Source organism: Heterodontus francisci, unplaced genomic scaffold (genome assembly GCF_036365525.1).
Source record: "Heterodontus francisci isolate sHetFra1 unplaced genomic scaffold, sHetFra1.hap1 HAP1_SCAFFOLD_1980, whole genome shotgun sequence".
Classification (NCBI taxonomy): Eukaryota; Metazoa; Chordata; class Chondrichthyes; order Heterodontiformes; family Heterodontidae; genus Heterodontus; species Heterodontus francisci.
The window spans coordinates 20414-40001 of record NW_027142167.1 but is presented as its reverse complement, the minus strand read 5'-3'; the positions used below and the strand labels follow the sequence as shown (position 1 = coordinate 40001).

The 19588-nt window shown below is 54.7% G+C and overlaps 1 protein-coding gene across 1 annotated transcript in view; it reads left to right on the top strand.

The window, feature by feature from the left end:
* Positions 1-7271: 7271 nt before the first annotated feature.
* The window catches only part of LOC137366703 (plexin-A3-like), a gene marked incomplete at both ends in the record, with an annotated part of 29064 nt that continues 16747 nt past the window's right edge, over positions 7272-19588 (top strand). The window contains 3 exons of the mRNA XM_068028374.1: positions 7272-7338; positions 10917-11063; positions 12822-12981. Of these exons, the coding sequence (XP_067884475.1) occupies positions 7272-7338; positions 10917-11063; positions 12822-12981 (374 nt within the window). The remainder of the gene's footprint in view (positions 7339-10916; positions 11064-12821; positions 12982-19588) is intronic.

Here is a 19588-nt window from a genome sequence, read left to right as displayed (position 1 = left end):
TCCTCCATCTCCCATCCCTCCATCTCCCCTACCTCCATCTCCCCTACCTCCCTCTCCCCTCCCTCCAATCACCCTTCCCTCCAATCACCCTTCCCTCCAATCACCCTTCCCTCCAATCACCCTTGCCTCCATCTCCCCTGCCTCCATCTCCCCTGCCTCCATCTCCCCTGCCTCCATCTCCCCTCTCTCCATCTCCCCTCTCTCCATCTCCCCTCTCTCCATCTCCCCTCCTTCCATCTCCCCTCCCTCCAATCTCCCCTCCCCCAACTCCCCTCCCCCAATCACCCTTCCCTCCAATCACCCTTCCACCCATCACCCCTTCCCTCCATCTCCCCTCCCTCCATCTCCCCTCCCTCCATCACCCCTCCCTCCATCACCCCTCCCTCCTTTCACCCCTCCCTACATTCACCCCTCCCTCCAATCACCCCTCCTTCCCCTCCCCTCCCTCCAAACACCCCTCCCTCCATCACCCCTCCTTCCAATCTCCCCTCCTTCCAATCACCCCTCCTTCCAATCACCCCTCCTTCCAATCACCCCTCCTTCCAATCTCCCCTCCCTCCAATCTCCCCTCCTTCCAATCTCCCCTCCTTCCAATCACCCCTCCTTCCAATCACCCCTCCTTCCAATCACCCCTCCTTCCAATCACCCCTCCTCCAATCACCCCTCCTTCCAATCTCCCCTCCTTCCAATCTCCCCTCCTTCCAATCTCCCCTCCTTCCAATCTCCCCTGCTTCCAACTCCCCTCCTTCCAATCTCCCCTCCCTCCAATCTCCCCTCCTTCCAATTTCCCCTCCTTCCAATCTCCCCTCCTTCCAATCTCCCCTCCCTCCAATCTCCCCTCCCTCCAATCTCCCCTCCTTCCAATCTCCCCTCCTTCCAATCTCCCCTTCTTCCAATCTCCCCTTCTTCCAATCTCCCCTTCTTCCAATCTCCCCACCCTCCAATCTCCCCTTCTTCCAATCTCCCCTTCTTCCAATCTCCCCTTCTTCCAATCACCCCTTCTTCCAATCACCCCTCTTCCAACACCCCTTCTTCCAATCTCCCCTCCTTCCAATCACCCCTCCTTCCAATCTCCCCTCCTTCCAATCTCCCCTCCTTCCAATCACCCCTCCTTCCAATCACCCCTCCTTCCAATCACCCCTCCTTCCAATCACCCCTCCTTCCAATCTCCCCTCCTTCCAATCTCCCCTCCTTCCAATCACCCCTCCTCCTCCCAATCTCCCCTCCTCCAATCACCCCTCCTTCCAATCACCCCTCCTTCCAATCACCCCTCCTTCCAATCACCCCTCCCTCCATCACCCCTCCCTCCATCACCCCTCCCTCCATCACCCCTCCCTCCATCACCCCTCCCTCCATCACCCCTCCCTCAATCACCCCTCCCTCAATCACCCTCCCTCAATCACCTCTCCTTCCAATCACCCCTCCCTCCATCACCCCTCCTTCCAATCACCCCTTCTCCAATCACCCCTTCTTCCAATCACCCCTTCTTCCAATCACCCCTTCTTCCAATCTCCCCTCCTTCCAATCTCCCCTCCTTCCAATCTCCCCTCCTTCCAATCTCCCCTCTTTCCAATCTCCCCTCCTTCCAATCTCCCCTCCTTCCAATCACCCCTCCCTCCATCACCCCTCCCTCCATCGCCCCTCCTTCCAATCACCCCTCCTTCCAATCACCCCTCCTTCCAATCACCCCTCCCTCCATCACCCCTCCCTCCATCACCCCTCCCTCCATCACCCCTCCCTCCATCACCCCTCCTTCCAATCACCCCTTCTTCCATCACCCCTTCTTCCATCACCCCTTCTTCCAATCTCCCCTCCTTCCAATCTCCCCTCCTTCCAATCTCCCCTCCTTCCAATCTCCCCTCCCTTCCAATCTCCCCTCCCTTCCATCTCCCCTCCCTTCCATCTCCCCTCCCTTCCATCTCCCCTCCCTTCCATCCCCCCTCCCTTCCATCACCCCTCCCTTCCATCACCCCTCCCTTCCATCACCCCTCCCTTCCATCTCCCCTCCCTTCCATCTCCCCTCCCTTCCATCTCCCCTCCCTCCATCTCCCCTCCCTCCATCTCGCCTCCCTCCATCACGCCTCCCTCCATCACGCCTCCCTCCAATCTCCCCTCCCTCCAATCTCCCCTCCCTCCAATCTCCCCTCCCTCCAATCTCCCATCCCTCCAATCTCCCATCCCTCCATCTCCCATCCCTCCATCTCCCATTCCTCCATCTCCCATCCCTCCAATCACCCTTCCCTCCATCTCCCATCCCTCCATCTCCCATCCCTCCATCTCCCATCCCTCCATCTCCCCTCCCTCCAATCTCCCCTCCCTCCAATCACCCTTCCCTCCAATCACCCTTCCCTCCAATCACCCTTCCCTCCAATCACCCTTCCCTCCAATCACCCTTCCCTCCATCTCCCCTGCCTCCATCTCCCCTCTCTCCATCTCCCCTCTCTCCATCTCCCCTCTCTCCATCTCCCCTCTCTCCATCTCCCCTCTCTCCATCTTCCCTCCCTCCATCTCCCTTCCCTCCAATCACCCTTCGCTCCAATCACCCTTCGCTCCAATCACCCTTCGCTCCAATCACCCTTCCCTCCAATCACCCTTCCCTCCATCTCCCTTCCCTCCATCACCCCTCCCTCCATCACCCCTCCCTCCAATCAACCCTCCCTCCAATCTCCTCTCCCTCCAATCTCCCCTCTCTCTAATCACCCCTCCTTCCCCTCCCCTCCCTCCAATCACCCCCTCCCTCCAATCACCCCCTCCCTCCAATCACCCTTTCCCTCCAATCACCCTTTCCCTCCAATCACCCTTTCCCTCCAATCTCCCCTCCTTCCATCACCCCTCCCTCCAATCTCCCCTCCTTCCAATCTCTTCTCCTTTCAATCTCCCCTCGCTCCAATCACCCCTCGCTCCAATCACCCCTCGCTCCAATCTCCCCTCCCTCCATCTCCCCTCCCTCCATTCACCCCTCCCTCCGTTCCCCCGTCCCCCCATCCCTCCATTCCCCGCCCGTCCCTCCATTCCCCGCCCGTCCCTCCATTCCCCACCCGTCCCTCCATTCCCCCCCGTCCTTCCATTCCCGTCTCCCGTCTGACCCTCCCTGCTGACCCTCCCTCCTGACCCTCCCAACATTCCCCACTCCCACTCTTGCCTCTGTCCTCGAGTCCCAACCACAGAAATAGGAGCAAGAAAGAAAGATCCTGCATTTCTGTAGTGCCTGTCACCACCTCAAAACGTCCCAAAGCGTCTCACAGGCAATGAAGGAGTTTCCAATTGTAGATGCTGTTCAAATAGAATCACAGAATATTACAGTGCAGAAGAGGCCCTTCGGCCCATCGAGTCTGCACTGATTCATTAAAGACACCTGACCTGTCTACCTAATCCCATTTGCCAGCACTTGCCCCATAGCCTTGAATGTTATGACGTGCCAAGTGCTCATCCAGGTACTTTTTAAAGGATGTGAGGCAACCCGCCTCTACCACCCTCCCAGGCAAGGCATTCCAGACCGTCACCACCCTCTGGGTAAAAAAAGTTCTTCCTCAAATCCCCTTAAACCTCCCGCCCCTCACTTTAAACTTGTGACCCCTCGTAACTGACCCTTCAACTAAGGGGAACAGCTGCTCCCTATCCACCCTGTCCATGCCCCTCATTATCTTGTACACCTCGATCAGGTCACCCCTCAGTCTTCTCTGCTCCAGTGAAAACAACCCAAGCCTATCCAACCTCTCTTCATAGCTTAAATGTTCCATCCCAGGCAACATCCTGGTGAATCGCCTCTGCACCCCCTCCAATGCAATCACATCCTTCCTATAATGTGCCGACCAGAATTGCACACAGTACTCCAGCTGTGACCTTACCAAAGTTCTGTAGAACTCCAACATGACCTCCCTGCTTTTTCAATCGAGGCATAGATTACAAAAGGCAAGTGTTCCATATGCCTTTTTCACCACCCTATTAACCTGCCCTTCTGCCTTCAGAGATCTATGGACAAACACGCCAAGGTCCCTTTGTTCCTCGGAACTTTCCAGTGTCAGGTCTTTCACTGAATACTTCCGTGTCACATTACTCCTTCCAAAGTGTATCACCTCACACTTTTCAGGGTTAAATTCCATCTGCCACTTTTCTGCCCATTTGACCATCCCGTCTATATCTTCCTGTAACCTAAGACGCTCAACCTCACTGTTAACCACTCGGCCAATCTTTGTCATTTATATAAACGACATAGATGACTATGTGGGGGGTAGGATCAGTAAGTTCGCGGATGACACAAACAATAGGGTACCCAGCACAGATCCCTGTGGTACGCCACTGGACACTGGCTTCCAGTCACTAAAACAGCCGTCTGTCATCACTCTCTGTCTCCTACAGCTAAGCCAATTTTGAATCCACCTTATCATGTTACCCTGTATCCCATGTGCATTTGCTTTCTTGATAAGTCTCCCATGTGGGACCTTGTCAAAGGCTTTGCTGAAATCCATGTAAACTACATCAACTGCACTACCCTCATCGACACACCTGGTCACATGCTGAAAAAATTCAATCCAATTTGTTAGGCATGGCCTCCCTCTGACAAAGCCATGCTGACTATTCCTAATCAAATTTTGCCTCTCCAAGTGGAGATGATTCTCTCCTTCAGAATTTTCTCCAATAGTTTCCCTACCACTGACGTGAGACTCACTGGTCTGTCGTTCCCTGGCTTATCTCTACAACACATTTCGGAAACACAACAGTCAAATTGTGCACAGCAAGATCCCATAAACATCTGTTTTAGTGATGTTGGTTTTGAGATAAATATTGGCCTCAGGACACCCGGGAGAACTCACCCCCCGCCCCCACTCCGCTCTTCGTCCAGTAGTGAACGTGGGACGTTTTACATCCACCTGCGAGGGCAGACGGGGGCCTCGGGTTTATCGCCACATCCTGAAAGATGGACCCTCCGACAGTGCGGATCTCCCTCGGTACTGACCCTCCGACAGTGTGGCGCTCCCTCGGTACTGACCCTCCGACAGTGCGGTGCTCCCTCGGTACTGACCCTCCGACAGTGCGGTGCTCCCTCGGTACTGACCCTCCGACAGTGCGGATCTCCCTCGGTACTGACCCTCCGACAGTGCGGATCTCCCTCGGTACTGACCCTCCGACAATGCGGATCTCCCTCGGTACTGACCCTCCGACAGTGCGGATCTCCCTCGGTACTGACCCTCCGACAGTGCGGTGCTCCCTCGGTACTGACCCTCCGACAGTGCGGTGCTCCCTCGGTACTGACCCTCCGACAGTGCGGATCTCCCTCGGTACTGACCCTCCGACAGTGCGGATCTCCCTCGGTACTGATACTCCGACAGTGCGGTGCTCCCCTCGGTACTGACCCTCCGACAGTGCGGATCTCCCTCGGTACTGACCCTCCGACAGTGCGGTGCTCCCTCGGTACTGACCCTCCGACAGTGCGGATCTCCCTCGGTACTGACCCTCCGACAGTGCGGATCTCCCTCGGTACTGACCCTCCGACAGTGCGGATCTCCCTCGGTACTGACCCTCCGACAGTGCGGCGCTCCCTCGGTACTGACCCTCCGACAGTGCGGTGCTCCCTCGGTACTGACCCTCCCGAAAGTGCGGATCTCCCTCGGTACTGACCCTCCGACAGTGCGGCACTCCCTCGGTACTGACCCTCCGACAGTGCGGATCTCCCTCGGTACTGACCCTCCGACAGTGCGGCTCTCCCTCAGTACTGACCCTCCGACAGTGCGGCTCTCCCTCAGTACTGACCCTCCGACAGTGCGGATCTCCCTCGGTACTGACCCTCCGACAGTGCGGATCTCCCTCGCTACTGACCCTCCGACAGTGCGGATCTCCCTCGCTACTGACCCTCCGACAGTGCGGATCTCCCTCGCTACTGACCCTCCGACAGTGCGGATCTCCCTCGCTACTGACCCTCCGACAGTGCAGATCTCCCTCGCTACTGACCCTCCGACAGTGCGGATCTCCCTCAGTACTGACCCTCCGACAGTGCGGCACTCCCTCGGTACTGACCCTCCGACAGTGCAGCGCTCCCTCGGTACTGACCCTCTGACAGCGTGGCGCTCCCTCAGTACTGACCCTCCGACAGTGCGGCGCTCCCTCAGTACTGACCCTCCGACAGTGCGGTGCTCCCTCAGTACTGACCCTCCGACAGCGCGGAGCTCCCTCAGTACTGACCCTCCGACAGTGCGGCACTCCCTCAGTACTGACCATCCGACAGGGCAGCACTCCCTCAGTACTGACCCTCCGACAGTGCGGCACTCCCTCAGTACTGACCCTCCGACAGTGCAGCGCTCCCTCGGTACTGACCCTCCGACAGTGCGGATCTCCCTCGGTACTGACCCTTCGACAGTGCGGATCTCCCTCAGTACTGACCCTTCGACAGTGCGGCACTCCCTCGGTACTGACCCTCCGACAGTGCAGCGCTCCCTCGGTACTGACCCTCTGACAGCGTGGCGCTCCCTCAGTACTGACCCTCCGACAGTGCGGCGCTCCCTCGGTACTGACCCTCTGACAGTGCGGCGCTCCCTCAGTACTGACCCTCCGACAGCGTGGCACTCCCTCAGTACTGACCCTCCGACAGTGCGGCACTCCCTCAGTACTGACCCTCCGACAGTGCGGCGCTCCCTCAGTACTGACCCTCCGACAGTGCGGCGCTCCCTCAGTACTGACCCTCCGACAGTGCGGCACTCCCTCAGTACTGACCCTCCGACAGTGGGACTCGAACCCACAAACTTCTGACTCAGAAGTTTGAGAGTTTCCCACTGAGCCACAGCTAACACCTGAGGAGGCCATTCGGCCCCTCGATCCTGTTTCCCCCATTCAATACCATCATGACTGATCTTCGACATCAACCTCCACCTTCCCGCCCCATTCCTCCATTCCCCCAGTGCCCGAAAATCCATCGATCTCAGTCTGGAATATACTCAACGACGGAGCATCCACAGCTCCCTGGGGGAGAGAATTCCAAAGATTCACAACCCTCCGAGTGAAGAAATTTCTCCCCATCTCAGTCCGAAATGACCGACCCCTTATCCTGAGACTGTGACCCCAGTGTTCCAGACTCTCCAGCCGGGGAGTGGGGGGGAAACAGCCTCTCAGTATCTACCCTGTCAAACCCCTCTCAGAATTTTATACCTTTCAATGTGATCACCTCCAGCAGGTTGGTTTGGTTGGGTATTGCCCCAGGCAGTGTGTGTGCTTCATGGGTGTTTGGGGCTGGACTGATGTTGAGCATTTCTAACCATTCTGTGTACAATTTGTTTCAGGACTGAGTCAGTGGCTGAGAAGATGTTGACAAATTGGTTCACGTTTCTGCTGTACCGATTCCTGAAGGTAGGAGGCTCCACTTGCACTCAACTCCCTCCCTCGCCCTCGTCCTCCCTTCTGCCTCTTTGCTCAACCCAATGTCCCAACTCGCCCATCAACCCCGCACCACCTCGCACACTGTTCTCTGACGTACACTGCACCCGGTTCCAGCAATACTATCAGCACTTCAGTGTCAAACCCCCTCTTCTTCGTTTTCAAATCCCTCCACGGCCTCACCCCCCTCCCTATCTCTGTAACCTCCTCCAGCCCCTCAACCCTCCCTATCTCTCTAACCTCCTCCAGTCCCTCCAACCCTCCCTATCTCTGTAACCTCCTCCAGTCCCTCCAACCCTCCCTATCTCTGTAACCTCCTCCAGCCCCTCCAACCCTCCCTATCTCTGTAACCTCCTCCAGCCCCTCCAACCCTCCCTATCTCTGTAACCTCCTCCAGCCCCTCAACCCTCCCTATCTCTGTAACCTCCTCCAGTCCCTCCAACCCTCCCTATCTCTGTAACCTCCTCCAGCCCCTCCAACCCTCCCTATCTCTGTAACCTCCTCCAGCCCCTCCAACCCCCCCTATCTCTGTAACCTCCTCCAGTCCCTACAACCCTCCCTATCTCTGTAACCTCCTCCAGTCCCTACAACCCTCCCTATCTCTGTAACCTCCTCCAGCCCGACCCCCCTCCCTATCTCTGTAACCTCCTCCAGCCCCTCCAACCCTCCCTATCTCTGTAACCTCCTCCAGTCCCTACAACCCTCCCTATCTCTGTAACCTCCTCCAGCCCGACCCCCCTCCCTATCTCTGTAACCTCCTCCAGCCCCTCCAACCCTCCCTATCTCTGTAACCTCCTCCAGTCGCTACAACCCTCCCTATCTCTGTAACCTCCTCCAGCCCCTACAACCCTCCCTATCTCTGTAACCTCCTCCAGCCCCTACAACCCTCCCTATCTCTGTAACCTCCTCCAGCCCCTACAACCCTCCCTATCTCTGTAACCTCCTCCAGCCCCTACAACCCTCCCTATCTCCGTAACCTCCTCCAGCCCCTACAACCCTCCCTATCTCTGTAACCTTCTCCAGCCCCTACAACGCTCCCTATCTCTGTCACCTCCTCCAGTCCCTACAACCCTGCCTATCTCTGGAACCTCCTCCAGCCCCTACAACCCTCCCTATCTCTGTAACCTCCTCCAGTCCCTACAACCCTCCCTGTCTCTGTAACCTCCTCCTGCCCCTACAACCCTCCCTATCTCTGTAACCTCGTCCAGCCCCTACAACCCTCCCTATCTCTGTAACCTCCTCCAGCCCCTACAGTCCTCCCTATCTCTGTAACCTCCTCCAGCCCCTCCAACCCTCCCTATCTCTGTAACCTCCTCCAGCCCCTACAACCCTCCCTATCTCTGTAACCTCCTCCAGCCCCTCCAACCCTCCCTATCTCTGTAACCTCTTCCAGCCCCTACAACCCTCCCTATCTCTGTAACCTCCTCCAGCCCCTACAACCCTCCCTATCTCTGTAACCTCCTCCAGCCCCTACAACCCTCCCTTTGTCTGTAACCTCCTCCAGCCCCTCCAACCCTCCCTATCTCTGTAACCTCCTCCAGCCCCTACAGCTCACCCTATCTCTGTAACTTCCTCCAGCCCCTACAACCCTCCCTATCTCTGTAACCTCCTCCAGCCCCTACAACCCTCCCTATCTCTGTAACCTCCTCCAGCCCCTACAACCCTCCCTATCTCTGTAACCTCCTCCAGCCCCTACAACCCTCCCTATCTCTGTAACCTCCTCCAGCCCCTACAACCCTCCCTATCTCCGTAACCTCCTCCAGCCCCTACAACCCTCCCTATCTCTGTAACCTCCTCCAGCCCCTACAACCCTCCCTATCTCTGTCACCTCCTCCAGTCCCTACAACCCTGCCTATCTCTGTAACCTCCTCCAGTCCCTACAGCCCTCCCTGTCTCTGTAACCTCCTCCTGCCCCTACAACCCTCCCTATCTCTGTAACCTCGTCCAGCCCCTACAACCCTCCCTATCTCTGTAACCTCCTCCAGCCCCTACAGTACTCCCTATCTCTGTAACCTCCTCCAGCCCCTCCAACCCTCCCTATCTCTGTAACCTCCTCCAGCCCCTACAACCCTACGAGATCTCTGCGCTCCTGCAATTCCGGCCTCTTGACCATCCCCCGATTCCCATCGCTCCACCATTGACGGCCGTGTTTTTTCCTTGTATAATTCCCCCTTAATGGAGGGCTGAGTGTCTGAGGTGAGGAGTGTTTCCCCTGGCTGATCCCCTCTGGCACTGGGTGAATTAATTGTTGTCAGAATTGGTCGGGGGCCAGAGGCAGGGAACGTCTGGTTGAGGTTGTGTGAAGTGACACCCGGTTCCGTGTCGTGACCCACTGGGGCAGCAGCTGCTCTTAGTGCCTGAGCCCAAACCCAGGGCCAATCACCTCCCTCGTCCATCACGGAGACGGCGACTAGATGAATGGTTTCGCATGCCTGCGGTCTATCTGCCGCCAAGGTAGAATTGGACAGCGTGAATCTGTGATCGGTGATTTGGGGGCGGGACCTACGCGTCATGCGTGTGGGGACCAGAATGGCATCTGCTGCACACGTGCACACCTTTGTGGGGGGTTGGAGGGGTGGGAGATGGGTGTCGGGCCAGATGCCGTGTTGGTGAGGGGGTTAGCGGGGGACGAGTGTTGCATGTGGTGCCATTTAAACAGCCATTCACCGACCTTCAGCACTTGCGTCAGCTCATTCAGTTTCCTGTGCCACTGCATCCAGGTCTTCAGGCCTTGACATCCGTGTCCTCCACAGCTACCTGCTCCCTCGGCTTTCTGAGCCTATGTATGGAAAGCCCCTCGACCCACTTAACCATCTCAACTGAGGGCAATGCCCTGGAGTTTGAAGAATGAGAGGTGATCACATTGAATGGTATAAAATTCGGAGAGGGGTTTGACAGGGTAGATACTGAGAGGCTGTTTCCCCGCCCCCCACCCCCACTCCCCGGCTGGAGAGTCTCGAACACGGGGGTCACAGTCTCAGGATAAGGGATCGGCCATTTCGGACTGAGATGGGGAGACATTTCTTCACTCGGAGGGTTGTGAATCTTTGGAATTCTCTCCCCCAGAGAGCTGTGGATGCTCCCTCGTTGAGTATATTCCAGACTGAGATCGATGGAGTTTCAGGCACTGAGGGATTCGAGGGATGGGACGGGAATGTGGAAGTTGAGGTAGATCAGCCATGGTCGTATTGAATGGGGGAGTAGGCTCGAGGGGTCGAATGGCCCACTCTGAGTCCCTCTGGTGACCGATCCTCCCGCCACTGGGAACAGTTTCTCCTGATTTCCTCCATCAAAACCCTTCCTGATTTGAAGGCCCCGATTAAATCTCCCCCTTAACCTTCTCTGCCCTGAGGAGAACAATCCCAGCTTCTCCCAGTCTCTCCACATTAACTGAAGTCCCTCATCCCTGGGACCGTTCCGGTAAATCTCCTCCGCACCCTCCCCGAGGCCTCGAAATCCTTCCTGAAGTGTGGGGCCTGGATTAGGCTGCAGTCCTGCAGCTGGGCTCTGCCCCCAGTGTTGTTGCCCTGATGTGATATTTTCTGATGCAGGAGTGTGTGGGGGAGCCACTGTTCATGCTGTACTGCGCCATCAAACAACAGATGGAAAAGGGACCCATTGATTCCATCACTGGGGAGGCCCGATATTCCCTCAGCGAAGACAAATTGATCCGACAACAGATTGATTACAAGATGCTGGTGAGTCCTTTCAAACCTCATGTTAAACTTCTCCCAATTAACTTGTACACAGGAACAGGAGGAGGCCATTCAGTCTGTCTTCTCCAGACTCCATCCACCCACTTTCACTCCATAATTCTGTAATACCCATGTCCGGCGAAAATCTATCAGTCTGATATAAAATGATTAACCGAGCCAGGATCGGCTGCTGTTTGCAATCGAGAGAGGTTCCACACTTTGTGTCAGGAAGTGTTTACGAACTTCTGTCCTGAATGTCCTGCCTCGGAGTTTAAGGTTACACCTCCCCAGCTCCACCACCCATTCCCCCCCCGCCTCACTCCCTGCCCACGCCATTGGCCGAGACTTACCGCCCCGCACCCCCCCACCAGGGATTCTTCCTTCCATCACTAGGTGGCACCATTGCCACATGGAGGCACCAACACACCTCAGTCAGCCTGTTACAACAAACATCCCTCATAGAGTCACTGTCGGAGGGTCATTGCCGAGGGAGCGCCACTCTGTCGGAGGGTCATTGCCGAGGGAGCGCCACTCTGTCGGAGGGTCAGTACTGAGTGAGCGCCACTCTGTCGGAGGGTCAGTACTGAGGGAGCGCCGCACTGTCGGAGGGTCAGTACTGAGGGAGCGCCACACTGTCGGAGGGTCAGTACTGAGGGAGCGCCACTCTGTCGGAGGGTCATTGCCGAGGGAGCGCCACTCTGTCGGAGGGTCAGTACTGAGGGAGCTCCGCACTGTCGGAGGGTCAGTACTGAGGGAGCTCCGCACTGTCGGAGGGTCAGTACTGAGGGAGCGCCGCACTGTCGGAGGGTCAGTACTGAGGGAGCTCCGCACTGTCGCAGGGTCAGTACTGAGGGAGGGCCGCACTGTCAGAGGGTCAGTACTGAGGGAGCACCGCACTGTCGGAGGTTCAGTACTGAGGGAGCGCCGCACTGTCGGAGGGTCAGTACTGAGGGAGTGCCGCACTGTCGGAGGGTCAGTACTGAGGGAGCGCCGCACTGTCGGAGGGTCAGTACTGAGGGAGCTCCGCACTGTCGGAGGGTCAGTACTGAGGGAGCGCCGCACTGTCGGAGGGTCAGTACTGAGGGAGTGCTGCACTGTCGGAGGGTCAGTACTGAGGGAGCGCCGCACTGTCGGAGGGTCAGTACTGAGGGAGCTCCGCACTGTCGGAGGGTCAGTACTGAGGGAGCGCCGCACTGTCGGAGGGTCAGTACTGAGGGAGTGCCGCACTGTCGGAGGGTCAGTACTGAGGGAGCTCCGCACTGTCGGAGGGTCAGTACTGAGGGAGCGCCGCACTGTCGGAGGGTCAGTACTGAGGGAGTGCTGCACTGTTGGATGTGCCATCTTTCAGGATGGGACGTTAAACCCAAGGCCCCTGTCTGCCCTCTCGGGTGGAAGTATAAGATCTCACGGCCACTATTTGAAGAAGAGTGGGGGGGAGGAGTGGGGGGGAGGAGGTGGGGGAGGAGTTGGGGGGGAGGAGTGGAGGGGAGGAGGTGGGAGAGGTGTTCTCCCCGGGGGTCCTGCAGCCAATATTTATCCCTGAACCAACATCCCTAAAAGAGTTGATCAGGTCATCATCAGATTGTTATTTGTGGAATCTTGCTGTGCACTAATTGGCTGCTGCGTTTCCGACATGACAACAGTGACGGGACATTAAATCCCCTCCTTTGTGAGGTGCTCTGGGGTGTCCTGCAGTGGTGAAAGGCGCTGGAGAGATGCAGAGTTTATTTTTTGCCTCATGTCTTTTTCTGGTCTTCGCAGACACTGACCTGCATCTGTCCTGAGAATGAAAACGCCACACAGATCCCAGTGAAGCTGCTGAACTGTGACACCATCACCCAGGTTAAGGACAAGCTACTTGATGCAATTTACAAAGGAGTTCCCTATTCCCAGCGACCCAAGGCGGAGGACATGGATCTGGGTATGCTGCGGTGTGACACACACACAGCTTTCCCCCGCTGTGCGATTATCTGCACACACAGACACACGTGACTGCAGACAGCAGCAATCAGCCTGATGTAACCACCCTCTCAAATAACCCAGACAGAGCTCCCCACCATTGCATTCAAGAAGGCAGCTCACCACCACCTTCCCAAGGGGCAATTAGGGATGGGCAATAAATGCCAGCTTTTACCAGAGACGCCCGCCTAAAATCACAGAGTTATTACAGAACAGAAGGAGCACATTCGGCCCGTCATATCCGTACTGGCTCTCTGCAAGACCAACTCACCCACATCCAGTCCCCCGCCCCTTCCCCATAGCCCTACAAATGGTTACTTTTCAGATAATTATCCAATTCTCTTCTGAAAGCCCCGATTGAACCTGCCTCCACCACACTCTCAGACAGTGCATTCCAGATCCTAAACACTCACTGAACCTGCCTCCACCACACTCTCAGACAGTGCATTCCAGATCCTAAACACTCACTGAACCTGCCTCCACCACACTCTCAGACAGTGTATTCCAGATCCTAAACACTCACTGAACCTGCCTCCACCACACTCTCAGACAGTGCATTCCAGATCCTAAACACTCACTGAACCTGCCTCCACCACACTCTCAGACAGTGCATTCCAGATCCTAAACACTCACTGAACCTGCCTCCACCACACTGTCAGACAGTGCATTCCAGATCCTAAACACTCACTGAACCTGCCTCCATCACACTCTCAGACAGTGCATTCCAGATCCTAAACACTCACTGAACCTGCCTCCACCGCACTCTCAGACAGTGCATTCCACATCCTAAACACTCACTGAACCTGCCTCCACCGCACTCTCAGACAGTGCATTCCAGATCCTAAACACTCACTGAACCTCCCTCCACCACACTCTCAGACAGTGTATTCCAGATCCTAAACTCTCACTGAACCTGCCTCCACCACACTCTCAGACAGTGCATTCCAGATCCTAAACACTCACTGAACCTGCCTCCACCACACTCTCAGACAGTGCATTCCACATCCTAAACACTCACTGAACCTGCCTCCACCGCACTCTCAGACAGTGCATTCCAGATCCTAAACACTCACTGAACCTGCCTCCACCACACTCTCAGACAGTGCATTCCACATCCTAAACACTCACTGAACCTGCCTCCACCGCACTCTCAGACAGTGCATTCCAGATCCTAAACACTCACTGAACCTGCCTCCACCACACTCTCAGACAGTGCATTCCAGATCCTAAACACTCACTGAACCTGCCTCCACCACACTCTCAGACAGTGCATTCCAGATCCTAAACACTCACTGAACCTGCCTCCACCACACTCTCAGACAGTGCATTCCAGGTCCTAAACACACACTGAACCTGCCTCCACCACACTCTCAGACAGTGCATTCCAGATCCTAAACACTCACTGAACCTGCCTCCACCACACTCTCAGACAGTGCATTCCACATCCTAAACACTCACTGAACCTGCCTCCACCGCACTCTCAGACAGTGCATTCCAGATCCTAAACACTCACTGAACCTGCCTCCACCACACTCTCAGACAGTGCATTCCAGATCCTAAACACTCACTGAACCTGCCTCCACCACACTCTCAGACAGTGCATTCCAGATCCTAAACACTCACTGAACCTGCCTCCACCACACTCTCAGACAGTGCATTCCAGGTCCTAAACACACACTGAACCTGCCTCCACCACACTCTCAGACAGTGCATTCCAGATCCTAAACACTCACTGAACCTGCCTCCACCACACTCTCAGACAGTGCATTCCAGATCCTAAACACTCACTGAACCTGCCTCCACCACACTCTCAGACAGTGCATTCCAGATCCAAAGCACTGACTGAACCTGCCTCCACCACACTCTCAGACAGTGCATTCCAGATCCTAAACACTCACTGAACCTGCCTCCACCACACTCTCAGACAGTGCATTCCAGATCCTAAACACTCACTGAATCTGCCTCCACCACACTCTCAGACAGTGCATTCCAGATCCTGAACACACACTGAATCTGCCTCCACCACACTCTCAGACAGTGCATTCCAGATCCTAAACACTCACTGAACCTGCCTCCAACACACTCTCAGACAGTGCATTCCAGATCCTAAACACTCACTGAACCTGCCTCCACCACACTCTCAGACAGTGCATTCCAGATCCTAAACACTCACTGAACCTGCCTCCACCACACTCTCAGACAGTGTATTCCAGATCCTAAACACTCACTGAACCTGCCTCCACCACACTCTCAGACAGTGCATTCCAGATCCTAAACACTCACTGAACCTGCCTCCACCACACTCTCAGACAGTGCATTCCAGATCCTAAACACTCACTGAACCTGCCTCCACCACACTCTCAGACAGTGCATTCCAGATCCTAAACACTCACTGAACCTGCCTCCACCACACTCTCAGACAGTGCATTCCAGATCCTAAACACTCACTGAACCTGCCTCCACCACACTCTCAGACAGTGCATTCCAGATCCTAAACACTCACTGAACCTGCCTCCACCACACTCTCAGACAGTGCATTCCAGATCCTAAACACTCACTGAACCTGCCTCCACCACACTCTCAGACAGTGCATTCCAGATCCTAAACACTCACTGAACCTGCCTCCACCACACTCTCAGACACTGCATTCCAGATCCTAAACACTCACTGAACCTGCCTCCACCACACTCTCAGACAGTGTATTCCAGATCCTAAACACTCACTGAACCTGCCTCCACCACACACTCAGACAGTGTATTCCGGATCCTAAACACTCACTGAACCTGCCTCCACCACACTCTCAGACAGTGCATTCCAGATCCTAAACACACACTGAACCTGCCTCCACCACACTCTCAGACAGTGCATTCCAGATCCTAAACACACACTGAACCTGCCTCCACCACACTCTCAGACAGTGCATTCCAGATCCTAAACACTCACTGAACCTGCCTCCACCACACTCTCAGACAGTGCATTCCAGATCCTAAACACTCACTGAACCTGCCTCCACCACACTCTCAGACAGTGCATTCCAGATCCTAAACACTCACTGAACCTGCCTCCACCACACTCTCAGACAGTGTATTCCAGATCCTAAACACTCACTGAACCTGCCTCCACCACACTCTCAGACAGTGCATTCCAGATCCTAAACACACACTGAACCTGCCTCCACCACACTCTCAGACAGTGCATTCCAGATCCTAAACACTCACTGAACCTGCCTCAACACACTCTCAGACACTGCATTCCAGATCCTAAACACTCACTGAACCTGCCTCCACCACACTCTCAGACAGTGTATTCCAGATCCTAAACACACACTGAACCTGCCTCCACCACACTCTCAGACAGTGCATTCCAGATCCTAAACACTCACTGAACCTGCCTCCACCACACTCTCAGACAGTGTATTCCAGATCCTAAACACTCACTGAACCTGCCTCCACCACACTCTCAGACAGTGTATTCCAGATCCTAAACACTCACTGAACCTGCCTCCACCACACCCTCAGACAGTGCATTCCAGATCCTAAACACACACTGAACCTGCCTCCACCACACTCTCAGACAGTGCATTCCAGATACTAAACACTCACTGAACCTGCCTCCACCACACTCTCAGACAGTGTATTCCAGATCCTAAACACTCACTGAACCCGCCTCCACCACACTCTCAGACAGTGCATTCCAGATCCTAAACACACACTGAACCTGCCTCCACCACACTCTCAGACAGTGCATTCCAGATCCTAAACACTCACTGAACCTGCCTCCACCACACTCTCAGACAGTGCATTCCAGATCCTAAACACTCACTGAACTGCCTCCACCACACTCTCAGACAGTGCATTCCAGATCCTAAACACTCACTGAACCTGCCTCCACCACACTCTCAGACAGTGTATTCCAGATCCTAAACACTCACTGAACCTGCCTCCACCACACCCTCAGACAGTGCATTCCAGATCCTAAACACACACTGAACCTGCCTCCACCACACTCTCAGACAGTGCATTCCAGATCCTAAACACTCACTGAACCTGCCTCCACCACACTCTCAGACAGTGCATTCCAGATCCTAAACACACACTGAACCTGCCTCCACCACACTCACAGACAGTGCATTCCAGATCCTAAACACACACTGAACCTGCCTCCAACACACTCTCAGACACTGCATTCCAGATCCTAAACACTCACTGAACCTGCCTCCACCACACTCTCAGACAGTGCATTCCAGATCCTAAACACTCACTGAACCTGCCTCCACCACACTCTCAGACAGTGCATTCCAGATCCTAAACACTCACTGAACCTGCCTCCACCACACTCTCAGACAGTGCATTCCAGATCCTAAACACACACTGAACCTGCCTCCATCACACTCTCAGACAGTGTATTCCAGATCCTAAACACTCACTGAACCTGCCTCCACCGCACTCTCAGACAGTGCATTCCAGATCCTAAACACTCACTGAACCTGCCTCCACCACACTCTCAGACAGTGCATTCCAGATCCTAAACACTCACTGAACCTGCCTCCACCACACTCTCAGACAGTGCATTCCAGATCCTAAACACTCACTGAACCTGCCTCCACCACACTCTCAGACAGTGCATTCCAGATCCTAAACACTCACTGAACCTGCCTCCACCGCACTCTCAGACAGTGCATTCCAGATCCTAAACACTCACTGAACCTGCCTCCACCACACTCTCAGACAGTGCATTCCAGATACTAAACACTCACTGAACCTGCCTCACCACACTCTCAGACAGTGTATTCCAGATCCTAAACACTCACTGAACCTGCCTCCACCACACACTCAGACAGTGTATTCCGGATCCTAAACACTCACTGAACCTGCCTCCACCACACTCTCAGACAGTGCATTCCAGATCCTAAACACTCACTGAACCTGCCTCCACCACACTCTCAGACAGTGCATTCCAGATCCTAAACACTCACTGAACCTGCCTCCACCACACTCTCAGACAGTGCATTCCAGATCCTAAACACTCACTGAACCTGCCTCCACCACACTCTCAGAAAGTGTATTCCAGATCCTAAACACTCACTGAAACCTGCTCCACCACACTCTCAGACAGTACATTCCAGATCCTAAACACTCACTGAACCTGCCTCCACCACACTCTCAGACAGTGCATTCCAGATCCTAAACACACGCTATGTAAAAATTGTTTTCCCTCATGTCACCTCTGGTTCTTTTGCCAATCACCTTAAATCGGTGTCCTCATATTCCGGATCCTTCCGCCAGTGGGGAACAGTTTCTCCCTATCCACTCTGTCCAGACCCCTCATGATTTTGAACACCTTTATTAAATCCCCTCTCAACCGTCTGTTCTCCCTGGAGAACAGCCCCAGCTTCTCCAATCTATCCACGTAACTGTAGCCCCTCATCCTGGTAACCATTCTAGTAAATCTCCGCACTCTCTCTGATGTCTTCACATCCTTCCTAAAGTGCGGTGCCCAGAACTGAACACAATCCTGCAGTTGAGGCTGAACCAGTTTTATAAAGATTCACCATAATCTCCCTGCTTTTGTACTTCCAAAGCCCAGGATCCCACGTGCTCTGTAAACCACTTTCTCAACCTCTCCTGCCACCTTCAGTGATTTGTACACATTTACCCCAGGTCCCTCTGCTCCTGCACATGTCTGCCCGTTCCACCAGCCTGTCTATGTCCTCCTGACATCTATCACTATCCTCCTCACAGTTCACAATACTTCCAAGTTTTGTGTCATCTGCACATTTTGAAATTGTGCCCTGTTCCCAAGTCCAGGTCATTAATATAGATCAGGAAAAGCAGTGGTCTTAACATCAACCCCTGGGGAACCCCACAATATACCTTCCTCCAGTCTGAAAAACAACCGTTCACCACTACTCTCCGTTTCCTGTCACTCTGCAACTTCATATCCACGCTGCTACTGTCTCTTTCATTCCATGGGCTCTAACTTTGCTGACAAGCCTGTTATGGGCACTTTATCAAACACCTCTTGGAAGTCCATGTAAACTACATCCGCTGCATTACCCTGAACAACCCCCTCTGTTACCTCATCAAAAAACTCAATCAAGTCAGTTAAACACAATTTGCCATTAACAAATCCGTGCTGACTTTCCTTAATTAATCCACTCTATCCAAGCGACTGTTAACTTTGTCCTGGATTATCATCTCTAAAAGCTTTCCCGCCACTGAGGTTAAACTGACTGGCCTGTAGTTTGCTGGGTTTATTCTTACGGAAATGATTAAAACAAACCAGCTGCACACACACACATAATCGCACCGAGACGCAGACCAGCACATCGCGAGGTACGGGGGGAAAGCCCCCCACTGTCACTCATATCTATAGGAGCCTGATGGGAGTCGGGGGACATCACCTAAAGTCAGGTCACCCAGACAGGGAAGAGGAATGTAGCTGTCTGTTGACAAGAGGGAGGGTCTTCATAGAGGGGGGGGTCGAGGGGGGAGACACTGAATCGTTCAGAGTGGGGGGGTCGGGAAGGGAGACACTGAATCGTTCAGAGTGGGGGGTTCGAGGGGGGA